This window comes from Ixodes scapularis, unplaced genomic scaffold (genome assembly GCF_016920785.2).
Source record: "Ixodes scapularis isolate PalLabHiFi unplaced genomic scaffold, ASM1692078v2 PGA_scaffold0__279_contigs__length_252992795, whole genome shotgun sequence".
NCBI lineage: Eukaryota > Metazoa > Arthropoda > Arachnida > Ixodida > Ixodidae > Ixodes > Ixodes scapularis.
In genome coordinates this window covers 251,163,946-251,184,236 of record NW_024609835.1, presented here as the reverse complement: position 1 = coordinate 251,184,236, position 20,291 = coordinate 251,163,946, and the positions used below count along the sequence as shown (strand labels likewise).

At 41.3% G+C, this 20,291-nt stretch overlaps 1 protein-coding gene across 1 annotated transcript in view; it reads left to right on the top strand.

Moving 5' to 3' along the window:
• LOC120839953 (trypsin-like) overlaps positions 1–11,695 on the top strand; it is a 50,043-nt gene extending 38,348 nt beyond the window's left edge. Inside the window, exons 3-6 of the mRNA XM_040210354.1 lie at positions 1,289–1,392; positions 3,402–3,679; positions 5,158–5,309; positions 11,528–11,695. Coding sequence (XP_040066288.1) covers positions 1,289–1,392; positions 3,402–3,679; positions 5,158–5,309; positions 11,528–11,695 — 702 coding nt within the window. The remainder of the gene's footprint in view (positions 1–1,288; positions 1,393–3,401; positions 3,680–5,157; positions 5,310–11,527) is intronic.
• The last annotated feature ends 8,596 nt before the right edge of the window (positions 11,696–20,291 follow it).

The window sequence follows — 20,291 nt, the reverse complement described above, 5'->3', positions numbered from 1 at the left end:
TTCCCTCCCCCCAATCCCTCTCCTTATATTCCTAAAGTTTCATCACCATTGCTTCCCTTCCCCTCCCTGTTCCCTTGTCGCGTTACTCACCAATTCGGTTTTCCCAGAAATTCGCTTTGGAAAGACTGTTTAATTTCTTCCGAACGATTGAAACAGTCGCTCATAACTACTGTATTTCATGTAAATAAATGGCCGTGCCAATTTTTTCATGGTAACACCTCAGAGAATAACACCTTAGTTGAAAGATTCGAACACACATAAAATATATGTTTGCTTTTAATTTGAACTGATTGAAAAAGAAAAGAGTGTGAGTGTTAGAAAAGTGGTCTTCAGCTATATGTCAGGGTCAGTGTACTTTGAATGATGTAATAATCATCGTGGGAAGCTCACTGATTAGCTCGAATTCGTTGGTTAACTTTTTAATCATGGTTCTTCGGATTTATGTTGGAATTTCAGTATTGCCAACAATTACTATTGGAAGGCAGACTAGGTAAAAGAATCGGCAAAACAGATTTTGAGGTAATAATTGATCGATGTTCTTGAGGTTCGGCCCGATATAAAGATTGCGCACAAAAAGAGCACCTCAAGCACCGCCCACAATGACGGTTAGAAGACTGACCTGTGGTTGCAGTTCTGCCGCCACATGTGTCCTCAGCACACCTACCAAGGACAGTAGCGAGAGGAGATGTTTAAAAAACTAGGTCACTCTTCCAAGCCTCACAGCGACCAGGGTTTGTGGTGACTCTTTTGCTAACATTTTTTTTTTTAACTAGAAAACGCAAAAAAAATTATAATTGCTTAGAAAACATTTACATTTCCTGAAAGGTTAAATGTTCTGGCCTCAACCGTAACCACCGTCCATGCTGCAATGTTAATACTATAGTTACTTCGAGCGTGTTTTTGTAATGTATACTTAAAAACGAAATAATAAAAACATAGAAGACGTACACGGACGACCACACTCTTCTGAATACCAACGACATATGGAAACTTCGTTGCTATTTGAAAGAGACTGCTCGTCCATGTACGTCTTTTGTCTTTTACTATTTCTATTTTAAAAAAAAATGTAATTTTAACACGCCCCTTAGAACAATAATTAACGAATTAAATAAAGGATTTAAATTAATCAGTCTACTTATTATGACTATCATTCCTTCATCGAATGACTAAAAGGGCACTCCTCTTTCATCCGCTCTTTTTAATTTGCTCCAAAAAAGCAAGAAAACAAATAGCGAAGGTGCCACGTCTACCACCCCTACTATCCACTGTCCGTTCTTCCTGTTCCCAGGTGTCTCTGCGTAAGGTGGGGCGTGACGGACGGACACGACACTTCTGCGGGGGAGCTCTCATCAATGATCAGTGGGTAGCCACGGCAGCCCACTGCGTGGTCACGTGAGTTTTATCTATTAAAATAGTTATTTTTGTCGTTTAGTGATTGTTATGTATTGTAATAATATACAGGGTGTGCGAAGGTAAATATTAACGAATAATAACCCAGTTTCCGGGTAAAGTTCTGGTTGGCTATTGCGTTTGTTTGTTTTGAGAACCCTCAGTGAGCAGTGCATACTTTAAAAGTCCACCATACCAAGAAATTTGTGCTATCGCATGTTTGGACCATCTCTTAGTTGGTTGCGGCAACGTTCTCATAGAAGCCAATGTATTTACTATACAAATATGGCCATAACACTAAAAACGTTACGCTTTGAACAACTTGCCATGCTACTACTCCGTTCTGTCATAAAAAAAAAATTCTTGTGCCAAAATGTTAATATTGTGGCGTATAAACTAGAGGCTCTTCAGTCGAATAACATTTTTGATGTATTGCCACTATGAAAATTATCCAAGTTAATCGAAGTATACACTGTATTATTGGGTATAATAGACTCGTTATAACTGTATAAGTTACGTGGAGTCTGTTCTGGATATTACAAAAAAGTATGTGCTGTACGTAATGTGTATTACGTCTGTAAAAATTATAAATTCCAGTGGCACCTCACGCAAATTATTCAGACCCAATGAAGTTTAAACAAGTAAAATTTAAAAATACAGCAAAAAATATTTGACAGAGGGCTGTACAAGGGAAAAAAACAATATGATTGGCTGAGTGCATCTTTTTTTCAAAATTATTTTCTTCTCTTCTTTAGACCAATTTACCAAATAATGTAGATTCGTCCTTGATTAGACGTTTATGTAAGTTCCAGTATTCTGCTACTGACATCATTAAACTAGCAAACAAAACAGCTGAGTTAAATTAATATAAAATAACATTATAAGAAGTTTTTAAGACATTATTGCTCTTTATTAAGTCTATGTGGTTATGACAAAACAATATTTATTGTAAGGAAAGCGGTAAATAAATTATTTATGAGAGGATGACTGTTTTTCGCGAAATTACCATTCAGATGTTAAATGTAATATTCAAGCACGTACTAAATGTTTACATTAAATGAACTTTTCCAATCGCGCTGCACACAAACATGAAAATGATCGGGAGAGGAGCTTATTGAAATACACGACTTCGTATCACATACCTCGAAGATAGCGGAAACTCGAGATTTTGCACAAGCACCGGTTTGTAATCGGCGGCATTAAATTTTGTATTTCGTCGTCAGTTGGGAACTTGGCCGATCTAGAAACGACCCCAGACAAGGCATGGGTACCCAAATTTAAGATATAAAACGAGTGCGTGAAAACAGTCGAACCAAGTTCACTTTGAGACGTGTGGGCACTGTTTGACCAGACATCGACAAGGAGGGCATACTAACATGTTTTTATGAGTTCCAGAGCGTAATTTTAGTTATTTACAATTGCCTTCTTTCCATTTCGGACAACACTTGCCTCCTTTTTCAGGAGGCATCGCTACTACTCTTCGGATACATTGAATTGAATCCTGGCATTGGTAATGAGAGATCAAAGGAAATGTTTGAAAACCTTGCGGAAAAAAAATGAAGAAAATCAAAAACAAACTCGAGAAAGGTTGGATGCGATCAGTTTAGGAACGGGTGAACTTAAATACAAAGTTAAACTCTTAGAAAATCAGGTTCAAGATATAACACAAATTAAAGAAAGACGTTTTTGAGACAACAGTTAAATATTTAGATGCTTAGCTTGTTTGTACACGCAAGAAATACGACTCCCTTTAATCTGGAATCGACGACCCAAATAACCGGGTGAGGAGGAATAACCTGATTTGCCGGGGCGTCCCAGAAAAACCGAGCGACACGTGGGACCAAACAGCGAGTACTATCAAGGAGTTGATCAAGACTGAGAAGTCAACACATTTCACCGGATATTTATATGATGCTCAGATGTAATGTAGTTTATCAGTTAGCATCTGAGTACTTTGTTTACAGAAAAAAAACTCTGTCACAGACCTCACTGTCTACGTATCGGTTTTTCAGGCAGCTGGGCGGCGTGGTGGAACCCGCGAGCACCATCAAAGTCCGCGTGGGCGAGCACGACCAAAACTCACTAGAGGGCGAGGAGATCCAGGTGAACGCCAAGCAGATCTTCAAGTACCACGGCTACCAGGGCTACAACAACGACATCGCGCTCATCAAGATGGCCAAACGGGTGCGACTCAGCGGCCGCGTCCAACCCATCTGCCTCCCGGCCCCTGGCGAGATCTTCGAAGGCATGAACTGCGTCTCCTCCGGATGGGGAGCCACAACGTCGGGAGGTCTGTAATCGCACGCCGGCAGCGCGCCATACGCCACCTGTTCTAATTAAGAGGTCATTTTGTAACACAACCAGAATGACATAAACAGGTTTTTCGCCACTAAAAAATACAAGTAAAACTTTTGAGGTTTAAAATGGCAAATGGGGCCAGTTGGTTGATTATCACGCTCAAAACGCCGAAAAACACAAGAACGATAAGAAAGGTGACGAAAATAGGCCGCCCTGTTTTCGCACCCTTTCTTATTGCGGTTTGTGTGGCTTGGACACTTTGAAGGTAGAAACTTTAAGAGTTAGAGTTCATGAAACATGTTTACAGATTGAATGCTTCAACTGGTGTTTTACATGTCGTCAAACGCAGCTGTTCAATGAGAAATAGTGTAGCTTTCACAAGCCAGCCCTTCACGAGGGAGCTTCAGTATGAATCAATTAATAACGCATACTTTGTTGCTGGTGCTTGAAGTACCATTTTATAGTGATGTGACTGCGAACCAGTGCTGCGCAATTGTTTTTTCTTGTTGATTCATGTATCTAAACTTCAACTCATCACTCGAGTGACGAGTGCGTTCAGAACGTCAGTGTAAAGCGCGTTTTATTAATACTTATACATTTTTACTTAGAGTTGGATGACACACTTGAATGTTCCTATAGTATTTACCGCGTGCAATCGAAGTGTGAACAATCCGCCATGCTTATTTGGCTGCCCTGCAGGTATTGGAAGAGTCTTGTGTCCTAATTAGTGCTGAAACTCGAAAGACTCTCTGGTCCGACTAGGTGTGGAGCTTTCATTTTCACTCACTGAAAGGCTTAACAAGTATGCATATATTTTGGACTGCTGGGAACGCAGTTGTCAGTACAGTATTTATTCAAGAAGAAAAAGTATCGTCATATCTAAAATAATAGATCTTAAGTTTAGAAAGGCAGACCTTTCGAACGTTGTGAATAAACCTCTCGTCCTAATGTGAAACATAAAAAAGAAAGAAATAAACATCCCAAAAGTGACAAACCGCTTGTTCGAAAGTTCCTTTTACACAATTGTTGCCCTCCCACTGGGAATTACATTAAGAGGGATTTATTTCCATTGGAATGTTGTATGGCTTACAAGTCTACTTGCTCCAGATATGCAGCAATTATTTAGATATGTTTTCCTTTATCAGCTCGGTGACACATAGATAATTACTCGCTATTTTCTCGCGTTCACACACACAATAAAAGCACCACCAAAGCAGATTACACAACCATCAAAGACACCCTTTGAAATGAGAACTCAGTTAGATTTAGCAACACCTCTTTGTTCATCAGCGTGGCCAGATCTGCGCGTGTGCAAGCTTGATCGGAAAAGCATGCATAAAGTGTTTGCACGACATACTCGAAATGTATAATAATCCTAAAGTTGCAGGGAACTGGATGTATTTTTATGCGATTGGACGTCTGTTGCCTTTTTATGACACCCACTATTAACCTATCTCGATTCTACGACAGGTGGCGCCCCATCATCTGTGCTCCGGGAAGTCAGCGTGCCGGTGTATAACAACAACGTCTGCCTGGGGCCGTACGCGCGGAAGTTCCGCATCAACATCAGGAACTGGCACCTGTGCGCTGGTGCTCTCGAAGGAGGCAGGGGCTCTTGCTACGTGAGTGGCCTTGCATACTGACCCGTATTCTTCCCTCACAAAACTGACGTGCAATGTGAATGTAGTATGTATCGTACATCAAGGCACGGGCAATGTTTTCGCCAAATGGTTAATAACTTCTCTGGAAATGGCTACCTAGAAGCGTTCAAGAATTATTATTGTTTCTGCACAGATGTCATACTTTGAATACCGCTGCAAGAAATACCCTTTTTGTCCGGTGGTGCAAGCACACATAGTGGGCATCCACCTCTTTAGTGGCGGAAATTTACTGCCCAGAAGCCGCCAAACTGAAGCTAAGAAAAAAAAAAAAAAAAAGCACCGAACACTGCTTACCGAGTAGACAGTAAAATGTAGCGCACATAATTTACGACCATTGGACCTTTGGATAACACACGTGCTCGCAATGACTGACTATCCTTGACCGCTGCTGAGGCCCACGTTACTTCCGTGAGAGACTTCCAGCGCCCTTTTGCCTATGGTTTCGTTGCCTCAGACTCCTCACCGCTTAAATTTACAAAAAAAACAGCGGAACGGAATTTACTTGTTCGAGTTCTAACAAAAGCTCAGGCATGTCTTGACAACGGGCAACACATTGCTAATTTGATTTTGCCCTCCAACAAGACGTTATCAAGAGCTAATTCATTTGCTTGTTTTTCCTTTAAAGGGCCCTGCAAGGACTTTTTACTGGTTTTTAATTTGAACCGAAACTGAGCGCACTGGGCATAGTAACTTAATGAAACCTTTCTTTTCTCGAATTTCGCTTTATTCCAGAAATTATAGGAAAAGTAAAATTACAAAAACAAGCAAAAAACAACCTCATTCATGACGTCCTTGGTCTCTTGAGTGGCCGTGAACTAGACGAGGGGTAGTGAGCTCAGCGAGCGGTTACGCCTGCGGCGCTCCGTGTCGACGGCTCGAGAGGGCGCCACTAAAACATGTTCTGAATAGGCTGTATGAAGCGAGCAGCCAGGGTGGCTCGCATTGCATTTGCTGCGCGATTATACGCTAATTAGGCATGACAATCTATTGGCCACAAACGACAGCAAACACGGGGTGAAGATCAGTTCAGAATGGGAGCCACTTCGCGCTGCCATACCGCCAAAGGGCCAAACCGTAAGCCAAAGTTGCCCGCCGAAGGCCTTGGGAACGCTCAAAACCGGTCGGATCCTTCATTTCGTAAGACCGCAGCGCCACCGCGTACATCCGGGACCTTTCTACGCTCGCCGCTCGTTGGCGCCTGATCCCACTACACCTTTCTAGTATGCGCCGCCTTTTCCTCCGCTTGGTGTGGGGTATGTCGACGGGTCATTTCTTGTTTCCGTACTTTATAAACTGCATTTGTTTCTTTTCTGTTCTGAAATAGTGAACAAAAACTACTTTTATGAATAATTGAAACGGTTCGCGCCACTCATATCTTGTATTTTGAGAAAAAAAAGAAGCGTTTCGCGGCTCTGACCTGTAGTAAGCCTAGGACCTAAGACGTCACATATCGCGTGCTTTCGGCACCGCGGGTCGCCCCCGTAGGTGGAGGAGGTTTCCACGTCGTCCAGTTAAAATATCGCGCACTTATATTTAGTTACTCTCTCCGTGCCCGCTGGCTTGGCCGAACCCCGATGGACGTGGAAAGCGCAAAAAAGAGAGGCGCTTAAAAATGATTGCAGGGCCCTTTTGCGCTAATAAGCTGACGCCTGCCGATGTCCGAGAAGTTTTTCCCTAAAGAATAATTATTCCAGGTTAAAGTGCACTTTTTCATCGCTCTGATTTGTTGGCTAATCCTGTATAAACTGCTGTGCTTTCGGCTACACCCACCCAGGTCATTTAATGTTTTTTTAATGATTGGCACGCTTTCACCGTAGTTTGGGTAGGTATAGATGATCCTACGCATCTAACATTTACCACTAAGTAAGGGTGGGCCACTTACGTTTCACATGCTTGGCAGAACAGCAGCGACTCCGTACTTCCATTACTTATAAAGTGTTCCCTGAAAAGGCAGTTAACCCCAGGGCCATGCTGGCGTTTAGTATAGGGACAAGCTAATTGCGCGGCCTCTCGTCTAAAAGAAAGACTTCCACTTGGCGACGATTTCTTGCAAAAACCCTGGAACTTTCTATCTCCCGACTCACTGTCGCGTTACGGCGAGAGTGTGAGACCAACGTCTTCAAATCTGCTCGTGCAAAGAGTTTCTGTTGCTTTTAAAACGTAATAACTGCGACTATACTCAAATTAATGTCAAGCAACTGTACATACATTTTCAAAAAAGAAAGTTACAACACTTTTATTAATGTGTTATGTGCTGGAGATGTGCTGACATGTGAGTCAGTATTTTTGTACGAGTGAGTTCAGTCAGCATTTTAGTTATTTTTTTTAGAAGACTTGTTTTCTTTACCGTACAAGAACGCGGGATATATTATGCACCTCCCAAATATCCATGACAAAAGTATTCCCAGGAGAAGAAAAACAAGGGGGACAAAGGACGAACACACATCTTCAAACAAAGCTTGGTGACTGATGCGTGACTGAAAAGATCTGCCTCGTCCGAGTACCAGGCGGAATTTTTTCGTCGCGCACCAGTCACCTGGCTGTGTTTGGAGATTTGTGTTTGTCCCTCTTGTTCCCCTTCTCCAGGGATTATTTTCGCCATTATTTTTGCCATTCTTGCCCAGCTCGCTTGCACCTTTGCATTTAATTGCACTATCATCCAAATGACTATCTCCGTAGCTAGTGTTTTGAAACTTAGATGATCAGCCGTTAAACTCAGCTCCGGGCTATTGCAAAAATTCCTCGAAGCTTATGAAACTGTGAATATGAGGTTCCATACCTTTTTTCTTTGAGCTTCTAACAATCCTTGAGTTGTGGCCAACTACCCGACTACTAGAAGGACGCACATTTGATCTCCATTTATAAAACTGGTCTAAAGAGCTATACTGTTAACTATACGCCAATATCGCTAACTGGTGTTCCCAGTAAACACATAGAGCACATAGGCTTTTCAAACATAATAAATTGCTTATGCACTAACAATTTCTCTTCTGAAAACCAGTACGGTTTCCTCTTGTGAATTAGAACTTTTTGAGTTCACTCATTAAGAAAAAAAAAGTCATAATTTCAGAACAGAAACGCACACTATTTTTATTGATTTCCAGAACGTCTTTGATAAGGTGTCTCGTCATCGTCTAAATTTAAAAATGCGTTTGATAAAACTAAATTGGTTAGTAACAGAGTGAATTTTTAGTTTTAACTTAATCGTACACAGAGCATGCATTGCGGAGACAAAAATTCATCAAATCAACACGTAAAATCTGGTGTACCTCAGGGAACCGGGACCGGTGCGTTGCTTTATCTAATCCTTGTAGACGACCTGCCAATTCGTATTCGGTGCACAATTATATTGTCCGCCAACGATTGTATGATCTACCGAAAGATCGAGCCTTTGGATGATTGTGCACTTTTGCAGAGCGATCTATCCTGTCTCGAAACATTGTGTAGAAAGTGAGAAGTGCAAAATAATGTTTCCAAAACAAAATACTTGAACTTCAATAACACACCTACTTCACCACACTCCAACTACGCCATGTTCAATACCTCAATAGAAAAAGTTCCTACAAATAAAGAGATCAGGGTCCATTTCACATCCAAGCTTTCCTATGAGCATTTCATTAATTACATTATCCAAAGAAAATATAAACGTAGGCTTCCTAAGGCGACGTCTATATCTGGCATTACGAGAAACAAAACTGATCGCATGCTCGAATCTCATTTTACCAATGCTTGTATACGCATCTGTCATCTGGAATCCACATGAGTCCTACCTAATTGATAAACAAGGAGCTGTCCAAAATGGAGCGACTCGCTTTATCCTCCGCAATGGCAACCGTCATTGCGGAGGGCACAGTGCTAAAATAAAAAGATAACAATTCTCCTCTTGCAGACCGACGTAGAATATCACGTTTGGTTGCCCCACATCAGTTGTACTATCATTCACCGAAAAAAAATATATATACTGTAGAGCCGTCAGGCATATCTTGTCACGTACAGACAACACACAAAAACTTCACCTCACAACTCCTAGGACTAACTTCTTAAAAGTTTCCCCTTTACACTTGTCAATTTTTGACTGGAAGCCCCATCCGGGCGACATTGTAATCTAACCGAGGCCAGTCTAATTCCGAGCCGCACAGGCATCTCTTCGCATTACGTAAACGACTTAACCGTCGCTTTTTCCGGTGTTTTCCTAGTGTTAAGTTTATACACCTTCATGTCCCCCCCCTCTCCGCCCCCCTCCCCTTTAGGTAAAACCCCTAAAGTGAAAACGAAATGAAACAAATGAAAGACGTTTACAATTTTTTGTAATGCCGAATTAGAGCGCAGCTCTTGAGGAGGAGGAGGAGGAGGGGAGGAGGAGGGGAGGAGGATAGGGTATGCCCGTGTGATGTCATGAGGGCGACGGCACTCATGACCCTCGTGACGTCACATGTGATGTCATTATGGGAAACGTCCCATAATGTAACAGGCGGTTACGCCGACGGCGACGGCGACGGTGATGCCGATCAGCCCGGAAACAGGCGCCCAAGAGCTGCACTCTAAAAAAAAGATGTGTAGGCGGAAGAAAGCTAGACATCGCCAATTGCATCTGGTGTCTCCGCTGTAGGAGAGGAATCTGGTCAGTGCAAAACCACTGCTACCCAGGGGACTGACGTGCACAACTTAGTCGTGACACAACCGCACGACGGTACGATGCTCACTCAGATTTATTTATTTATTCATTTATTTATTTATAGATACCCTCGATGTCTCGGGGGCGTTATAGAGGGGAGTGGGTTAGTACAAGTGGTTTTGAACGGCTAGTCGGAATCGCCTAGAGTCGGGTATGGTAACTATGGCTTCCGGGAGGTCATTCCAGTCCACAACTGCTTCAGGGAGGAGGGAATGCTTGTGTGCTTGACTTGATGACTTAAGAAGGGAGATCCTGCATGAATGGTCCATTCTTGATGATATGTAGGTGGGCGGATTTAGAAGAGACATTTTCAAGAAAGGTGTGTAAAAGGCGTAATGAAGAAGAGAACGACGGGAAATTCGACGGGGGGAGGAAAGTAGAGAAAGGTTAAGACGAGACTTCATTGATGATACACTTGAAGTACGAGAAGAGTCATTAAAAATAAAGCGAGCAGAACGGTTCTGAACGGATTCAACAGAGTCTGCTAAATTTTTCTGATGAGGACGCCAGATGGAGGACGCATATCCCAATTTAGGCCGAACGATAGTGGTGTACGATATACACTTTAGGTTTTCGGGTGAGGATCTAAAGTTTCGGCGAATGTAGCCTAGAGAACGGTTTGCAGAGGATATAATTGTTTTAATACGAGTATTCCTTGAGAGATTAGGTGTGAGATGCAAGACTAAGGATTTGTTTTGGTTTGTATAATCAATGGGGACAGAGTTCAAAAGAAGTACCGGGTAGGTAATTGACAATGAACGAGAAAAGCACATGCATTGGCCTTTGTTAGGATTTAAGCACGTGCGCCATGTGTTACACCCTTCAGAAATTTTAGAAATGTCGTCCAGAAGCGTCACAATATCATCGATAGAGGTTATCTTACGGTAAATTACACAGTCATCGGCAAAAAGCCGCAGAGTGGAAGAGATATTGAGAGGAAGGGAATTAGTGTATATTAGGAAGAGTAATGAGCCAAGTACTGTCCCCTGGGGGACACCAGAAGAAACAGAGCACAGGGAGGATTCGGTGTGGTTAGCATAAACAAACTGACGACGCTGTAGAAGGACTGATTCGATTCATTTCAGTAGATTAGGGTCAATCTTTAGCATCGAAAGTTTCAGCAGAAGAAGGCTATGTGGCACTTTGTCAAAATCCTGAAATACAGCACTAGTGGGGTAGCCGGAGATAAGGTTTAGGTGAAGGTTAATGAAACGGGCAGGCGTGGGGATTGAGCCCAGGGTCTCTGGTTTCCGAAGCACGAGGATTTGCTTCGCGCGGCTTGAGCTGCGGCGCGTTAAAGCACCTTTTCTTCGTAATGCTTCATCGTATGGTCGTTAATTACTTTATCCACGTATAGTCACGGCATGCCTAACTCAAGCCATGTCAATTGGACGGCACAATAAAATCATGACGGGATGCTTGTACTTCTCAGACGCAAAAGGAGCACCTAAGCTTCCCGTCTCGCAATAAGAAGCCCTCATAGTGAATCCGACCTTCTTCTTAGGGCGACTCCGGAGGTCCCTTCCAGTGCAAGCGCAAGGATGGGAACTGGGCCCTCGCAGGTCTGGTGTCCTTTGGATCCGGCTGCGCCCACCGAGACTACCCGGACGTGTACACAAGGGTCACCGAGTTCCTCTCCTGGATCAGCACCACCATGAACAGCGCGGGCTGACCGGGGCCTGGAGCCACCTACCGATAACACAAGTTCCACTTTCACGAGAAAAGATTTCATGGGTCTTCAGTGTGCGCAATACACAAAAGATGCTTCAAAGTGGACTTTTGCTTTTTTCTGGTTAAATGGAAATATTTCTACGTGCGCAGAAAGTCGGAACACCGAGTAACTTGAGAAATATGCATATAACATTAGTCCGCAAAAAATGTGTGTCCCTTCTCGTGCAGCATTCGGAGAGTTAATCACTACAATTTTTCAAGGTACCTTTGAAAATAAAGCTACCGAATGTAGTATTAGGGCAATAGTTCGCCACATGACAGTAATTATTAAACTCAAAACGCGAGTTCGGCTTTTGTATTCGCAGATCTAATTTGTTTTATTCCAGGGATTAGCGTTTCATGGGCTTTCATTTAACACTAGACGCAAATGAACCGTATGAGTATATTTTATTCTAAAAACCGCAATGAGGTCTCCTTATCACCCAGTTCACAGGCAGCACTTAAGCTCCCCTTGCTTGTGGGGCTAAGCCTGTCGGTGATGAGAAATTTCGGCAGATGATTTCTTCCCGAATATCGACAGCGCCATGACGTGGCTTCGCGTACGCTCGGAGGCAACGCAAGCACATTAAGCTAAAGTCTTACAAAGCTAAAAAATTGTTAGTACCTAAAAATTCATCTCCACATAAAAAAAACTTAACATTTTTCAATTGGTCTAAACATTTCGAGGAGCACATCAAGAACACTGACTTGCTTTCTGCCCAACACGAACGGTTTTGGCAGAAAGTGCTATCAATAGTTCCTCCCGTCACTTCCCTAAAACTGTGCTTTGTTTCCCCCGAGTGCATGCGATCGTCGACCATTTCTTTCAGGACCGGGAAATGTTCTGACATGCTCCAACTAAAGCTAATCAAAATAGGAATCCACATGAAATAAACAGAGAACGTTTTCATTTGGGATATTTATTTCACGGCTCACCCTCCTTAAGAGCGGAAAATTAAGAAATGGAAATCAGCAGTTACTGTATTTTCATGATGATACTGTTGTAATTCTAGATATGATAAACTGGTGTGTAGAAAATATAATTTCGGTTGTTCTTAAGTAAAAAAGATATATATATATATATATATATATATATATATATATATATATATTATGCAGGGTTAAGTATAAGCCGTCTGGCAACGTATTTCGTCACTGATGCTCGATCGGTAAGAACGTTACCCTAATATAATTCTAGCACACCGAGTAACGACTTTTAACACACATTATGTATTGCTTTTTTTTTAGGAAATACCAAATTTCTGTGTTTATTATAGCCAGCTATTTCTTTATTTTGTCTTATGTCCAGAAACAGCCAAGGCATTAGTACTGGGTCACAGTCACGCACAACATACACTTTAAAAAAACAAAAAAAACACGTACAGAGAATGGCAGAAGACATATCAAACCCGAACCCTGGTGTTAGTAAATGCAATATTTTAGTGCGCTTTTAAAATCCCACTCACTCTCGGAAATGTCAACCACCGCGCTCAGAGCATTAAAACTGCTCCGAATTCATAAAAATTTGGAAAATGAACGTATGTCTTGTAAGTAAAACGTGTTGTGGTGTCGACAGTCTACTCGATGGACATGTAGAGAAAGCAGAGAAACAAGCATAGGATAACGTATTTTACTATGCACCGTTTTATACAAAAATACATAATCACAAAAACAGCCACGAGCTTCAAGTGATTTCAAGTTTAGTCAATCGAACATAGACTCGTAGCCATAAAAAAAACGGCGCCTTTAATAACGGTCGTAAACAATGCGTGCCAACTTCAATGTGTATCACAGCTCTCTAATGAAGAGTTGGGGAACACTTTAGTCTGAATTACTATGTCATGTGATGGATGACTACTGCCTGCTTACCAGTTGCGCTGAGGAAGACTGGCTGATGACTCATTTAGGAACATTGCAGCTTTGATTGACTCCAGCAAGTCATTACAATTCGAAAGTAATTTTTACATCATTTCACGGTGAATAAAAAAATCAATATCTAGGAATGATCGTGCATCGCACCTCTGAATAATATCCAAATGTAATGCCTCGTTGTCTTGTGGAATTCTGCAGCTTGACTAAATCTTCATGAAACGATTTTTACTGCTATAGGGACACACTATAGTCTTGCTACTAAAACAGGAATCAAGTGATTATATTTCTAACTAAAATCGAATAGGTGATAGGCACAATTGCTCTTCCATTGACTAGTAACACGTCTAGAAGAGTGCTTTTTGTAAAAATAATATTATTAAAATAATAATATTAGTAATTATCATTACTATTATTATTATTATTATTGTTATTATAAATTGGATGCGCCTTCATTCGAAAAGGAGCAATAAATTCGGTAGCTTTACAAGTATGTCGTTGGTGGAAAGAATTATGAAAGGGAACGGTATTGTGATGAAATAGTTTTAATATTCCGTACACACGTCGAAGACGACGTCTTAGACGGCGCCTAGGACGTCGTCTTGCAGCCTCTGGGACGACCTATAGGATAATCTCTGGGACAACGTCAAGGACGGCCTCAAGAACGACGTCTAGGACGACCTTTAGGACAACCTCACAGACGACGTCAAGGACGACGCCAAGGACTGCATCTAGGACGACGTGAATGACGACCACTAGAACGACCTTAAAGGCCGACATACAACCTTGGCTTTCTGCAGGGAAGATAGGCCTCTTATGCTCTCCTCTCCCAAGCTGCGAGGAGAGTGAGACCGGGTCAAGTTAAAAAGTGGAGAGGATATAGGAAAGGAGGAGGAGGCGGGCAAAAGTGGAAATTGCAAAGTGTACGTCGGTCTTTAAGGACGCTGTCTAAGAAAACGTCGAGAACGACGTCAAGGATGGTGTTTAGGACGACGTACGACGTCTATGACGAACTATGTGACGACCTCTAGGATGACCTCTCGGACGACATCTAAGGACCACGTCAAGGACGACATCAAGGACGTCAGGCCACGCCAGCCTCAGCTACCGATGCTTACAAGCGTACACGACCGGCGCTTACGCGAACGTGCTCATACAACCGGCGCTTACGTGACCTTGATTTCCCTACATTGAGCTTCAGCCGCAGGCGTTACAACCATTCTAGGACATAACCTTGAGGAGATGACTTTGAGGACCAAGACATGACCTCGAGTGTAGTTGGGCCTGTAAAGCTACCGTTTTAATAATAATAATAATATTAATGATATTGGTATTGTTAATAATATTGATAATGTTTACCGCAGGTGCTTCAAGTATAGCGATGTATAATAACCTCGTAACGGGACCATTAAGGCCGTAAAGACTTGATGGTCCAGTTATCCCGAAAATTATTATGTACCTAAAAATAATAAAGCGAATACACACCTAGATAAAAATATGAAAATGCCGAGAGACCGAGATCGTGAGGAAAGAAAATATGTACAAGCAGGGCACTACGTCACGACGTACAGAGTTCACGATAAGTGAAATAAAAAGTAAATTGTAACGGCATATTAAAACAACATTATGTGCATGAACAAAAAGCTTTGTTTCAAAACTCCTCGAGATACAAATACAATACAATAAACTTTATTTTTCAGAAGTACTGGACGGGTCCCCAGACAAAAAGCTGCTAAAAGCAGCTTGACTGGGTCTGGGTTCCCCTTATACATGACAGCAGCTCGGACAACAAACATATAAAACACCTTACCAGGATGATAAGAAAAATAAGACAAGTTCACATAACATTGAAGTAGCAGAGGAACAAAATTAGTTAGGAATAGTTGAAACAGTAAGTACGTAAGTCTTTTCTGCTAATTGTGTAGATGTTTATGTTGTCCGTGAAGCATTTATTTAACACGTATACGGTACTATGTAATGCAATGATTGGAGGTTGTAATTTGTGCGGCACCGAGGGAGGAGCCATGTGTATACACGGCGTGTGTTTATATTACTTTCACGTTTCTCCCCCCCCCCTCTCCCCTCCAAGTTCAAAAATAAAATACAAAAAATCCATGAATGTTCGCGATGAGAAACGAAGGGGACCTGAGTTAGCACTCGGGGAAGGTTGTTAAAAATGTGAGGTGCGTAATAATGACCGATACATTTCCCAAAATGCGTGACGATGCGCATCGCTGTAAGCAGTGTCATATATCGAAGGGCGACATACTTTGTTGGGAGGTTTAAACGTGCTGTTCTAGTAGTGTTTGAGTATTACAGTTTGCTAAAATAGTGCTTGAAATAATGGTAGAGGCAGGTCGTTAAACAGGTTATCAGATGGTTGGAGGATCGAGTCATAAAACCGCCTCGCAAAATGACCCTAAGTAAAGAGTTCACTTTAGAGCGTAGTTGGTCCGTGCGCTACTCGAATACAGTTATCCAATAGCGAAGCGTGCTACACACAAGCGTATGCACCAGCCGTCTCCAGGTTAACATTGGAAGAAACATGCGTAATTTGTAGAGAGTGCAGGAAGCAGTTCGTAGGGCTTTTTGAAAAGGTAGGACATGGGAGAGTTCCATGATAGGTCACAATCAAAATAGATTCCTAAATATTTTGCGATTTTCACATGACCGATTAGCTAACAGTTGCAAGGCACACAGTTTAAGGCGTGCAAATAAATGGGCTTCTCTAAGACTATGGATCTTAGTGGATTACGAAAGCGAATAGGTTGCAATTTTTAGCATTGATCTGGATGGCATTGTTGGAAAACCAATCCATTATCCGTGTTACATCAAACTGAACCAAATCAACGGCGTCGTGAAAGTATCATCGGCTCATTGCAACACTTTACAGAACGTTACAGCCAGCGGAAGGTCGTTGACATAAATACCGAACAAAAGAGGTGACAATATCGGGATGTGCGGAACATGGAGGGACATTTTCGTACCGTGAAATTCACATATCGAAACGAGCTGCATACGATTTGACAAAAAGTTTCCAATGAACGAGTAAAAAGGGCACCGGAAGCCATGGCTGTACAGCTTACTTAAAATACTTAAAATACCGTTATGGAACGGAGTCAAAAGCCTTAAGAACAAGAAAAAGCGCAAATGTTAAAAGGTTGTGTTCAACGCACTATAAAGAATATAAAAAAGAATCGTCAATCATGAGTTGTGTTCCTTTTCCCATAATAAACTCGTCCTGCTGTGGCCACAAAATATCGAATTTATCTAGAAAGATGTCATTGACAAGAAAGCGTGTTTTATCTAACAGTTTCGCCATTGAAGGCAAGATGTAGATTGGTTGATAACTTTCAAGTTTGCCATGGTCTCCATTTTTATTAAAGACCTCACGATTGCCGTTTTCAAATATGTAGAAATATTACCTGATGTTATAATGCTGTTGAATATATTCAGGATGAGACTCTTCAGTGGCATGCCAAAGAGCAACTCTTCAGAACAAATTTGACTCTTCAGTTTCATCCCGAAGAGACCTCCTTACGTTCATAATGCTAGTTTGGAAAACATCGAATTATATTCCTAAAAAGATTATTTTCTAAAAAAATACCTGTCGTAAATGATGCGCACAAATCGCTTTTGAACATGTTCTTTACTTTCACCTGCTGATATCGCGATGGAGTTCCACACAACAGATACACACTCTAGTTTCGAACGCTCATGAATACTGTAGAGTCTCAAAATACAGCAATGAGTGCAAAATTCTCTTGTTAAACGAGACATTATGGAGTTTACATGATAAACATGAAAGAGTTGGTAGCCCAGAAGAACTCTTTAGTACCGTCCCTACGTGGTCTGACTGCTAGTTTAATTTTCTAGTACATATGCATACAATAAATTGCAGCGCTTTCTCGACAGGGTCAGGACGTTTGTTTTGTGGGGATTGAAAAAAACAAAGATTTTTAGAATTTCACCATTTTAGCACTAAACAAAGCTCGCACTGGAGCAAAGTGCAGTCAGTGATATAAATGAGCTGTCGAAACAACGTCCCGTTACCTGGAAATATAAGTACTTGAGAGTGTCTTACGGACAACGCTAAATCATTTATAAAAATAAGAAACAACAAAGGTCCGAGTTCGAGCTGTGAGGCACTCTTGACATGGAAATGAAAGCACGAGACCACAAACCAGATACTCTTACACAGTTATTTTTTTATAAAGATGACTCATATACCAAGTATTGTGCTCAGGAGTGAGGCCATAGTCCCTGGGTTTTAGCAGTAACCACTCATGATTGACCTTATCGAAGACTTGGACATGTCCAGAAGCATTGTGACTACATGACCTCGACTCTGAACAACTGTCAAAGGAAAATATTAAAAAATGTGCACAAATTAGGTAAAGGGATCTGCCTGTGACGAGACCGCAATCTAGAGGAACGAACTTTCTTTTACAAGTTATTAAACGATTGCACAGTACCTTCTCAAATGCCTTTGAAAATGCATTAAGAAGACATACTGGACGATAATTACTCAAACCACCTGAATCACCTGACTACAAAATCGAGACGACTATTGTATATCGAGAAATGCCACCATGTATTGATAAGGTAAACACTTTTGTTTTCAAGAACAGGAGCAAAGCATTTGCAACATCCTTTTACAATAAATTTAGGAATACCATCTAAGCCTGCTGATAGCTTACAATTTAGCTTTGGAATAACTAAATGCACGTCATGGACCATAGTACTAGTAGACGGCAAATAACTGTCGAAAGTAATGTTACATGTCACAGGTAAATGGTTCTTAACATTAAAAAAGCTCACGAATAACTCACGAATTTCGGGGACATTTCGAGAGCTGATACGTTGCGTAGCGATTTGTTCAGAAAGAGCAGTGAAAGCTACACTTATGCGGTTTGCGCAGGTGAATTATACGACCAGTAGATATAATATTTATGTGTTTATTTATTTATTTATTGAAACGCTTTGGCGCGCGAAGGCAACACAGAAAAGGGGAGGGAAGGGGGGCGTAGCAACAATAAACAAACAAAACAAATATACCTAACTAGTGAGTTAAACAGGACAAAAATATAATCTGAAACGATACACACACAAACAAATTGACGTAAAAGGGGAGTTATGGAGGATACAAAAAATAATTGTAAAAAGAAACTAAAAAATCAGAGGTCTCGGCAATCTCGACTATAGCTGCGGGAAGGCGATTCCAGTCCAGTGACGTATTGGGCAAAAAGACTGAAAAAAATGCGATGTGTGACAGTGAGCAATGCCAACTTCATATCGATGGTCGACGCGTGATAAGACGCGCGAGGACCATTGACAAAATAAGACGGTTGTATTATAAGAAGCTGGCGCATTGACGTGCTGAGATAACAGAATCTGTGAAATAAGCACAAGCGTGACACTTTCCTGCCAAGTGAGAGGTCAGGTAAGCAGAGATTGAATGTCATTGCTGATACGCTGGATGTTCGGTGATTATTATGTGGTATGAATCGAGCAGAACGGTTTTTAATGGCTTCAAGGGATATTGCAAGCGTCATACCAGGGTCCCAGATAGCTGCGGAATATTCGAGTTTACTTTTGACGGAAGACTTATAAAGAAGTAGTTTAAAGAAGTGGAAGCAAAAGAGAAGAAGTTTCTTTTAAGATAGCCTAACATGCGGTTTGCAATATTGATTGCGTATTAAAAGTGAGTGCCCCAGGAAAGGTTATTTGCTATATGCACACCGAGATATTTAAATAATAATACAGATTCAAGGACAACGCCGTTAATAATATAAGAATGGCATGTTTTAATTAGATGTGATACTCTCATTGATTTGCGTTTGTTAGTGTGAAGTTTCATACGCGATGTGTTACACCACCGGGAAATGCTGTCAAGGTCTGACTAAAGAGATCGAATATCAAAATCATTGGTTATTTCCCTGTAGAGTACTCAGTCATCTTTAAATACGCCGATGAATGAACAAAAATGAGTAGGTAGGTCAATAATATATATAAGGAAGAAAGGTGGACCTGGTACGTAACCTTGGGGAACGCCTGAACTTACTGGTGAATGGACTGAGTTACAGTCGTTAACATCGACAAACTGTAAGCGGTTAGTTAAAAAGAAATCAATCCAAGCTCTCCTTTTCTGTTTCTTTGATTTATATGTTCATTTCTGTCCCCGTCTCAGGATTATTTAACATGGTTAACATTCACCAGCTGGCCTGTACCCTTACTGTATTATATTTCAAACATGGGGTTGTATGGTAAGGAGAGTGATTTTATGAAAAAGAAGCCTGTGGGAAATAATTTAAAATGCTTTTGAGAAGACTAAAAATATACAATGTACCACGGATGAACGATCACGTGCGACAAAAATATTGTGTTAACGATTGAGATTCGCACGAGAATAGTTTCCTAAATCTATGTTGAGCAGGAGTAAAAAGAATTAGAATTAAAAAATCAACAAGACGAGAGTAAATTATACGATCCAGAAGTTGGCAGGGGATGCTCGGTAATAAAATCGGATGATAATTACTAAGGCTACACTTATCGCCACCTTTATGGGCCGGAATCACATTCCCTACCTTCCAGTAACTGGGAGCAGTACCAAGATTGAGAGATTGCTGGAAAAATCTTAAAATAACAAGAATTATATTTTCGTTTTTTTTTTTTCAATTTTTAGTTTA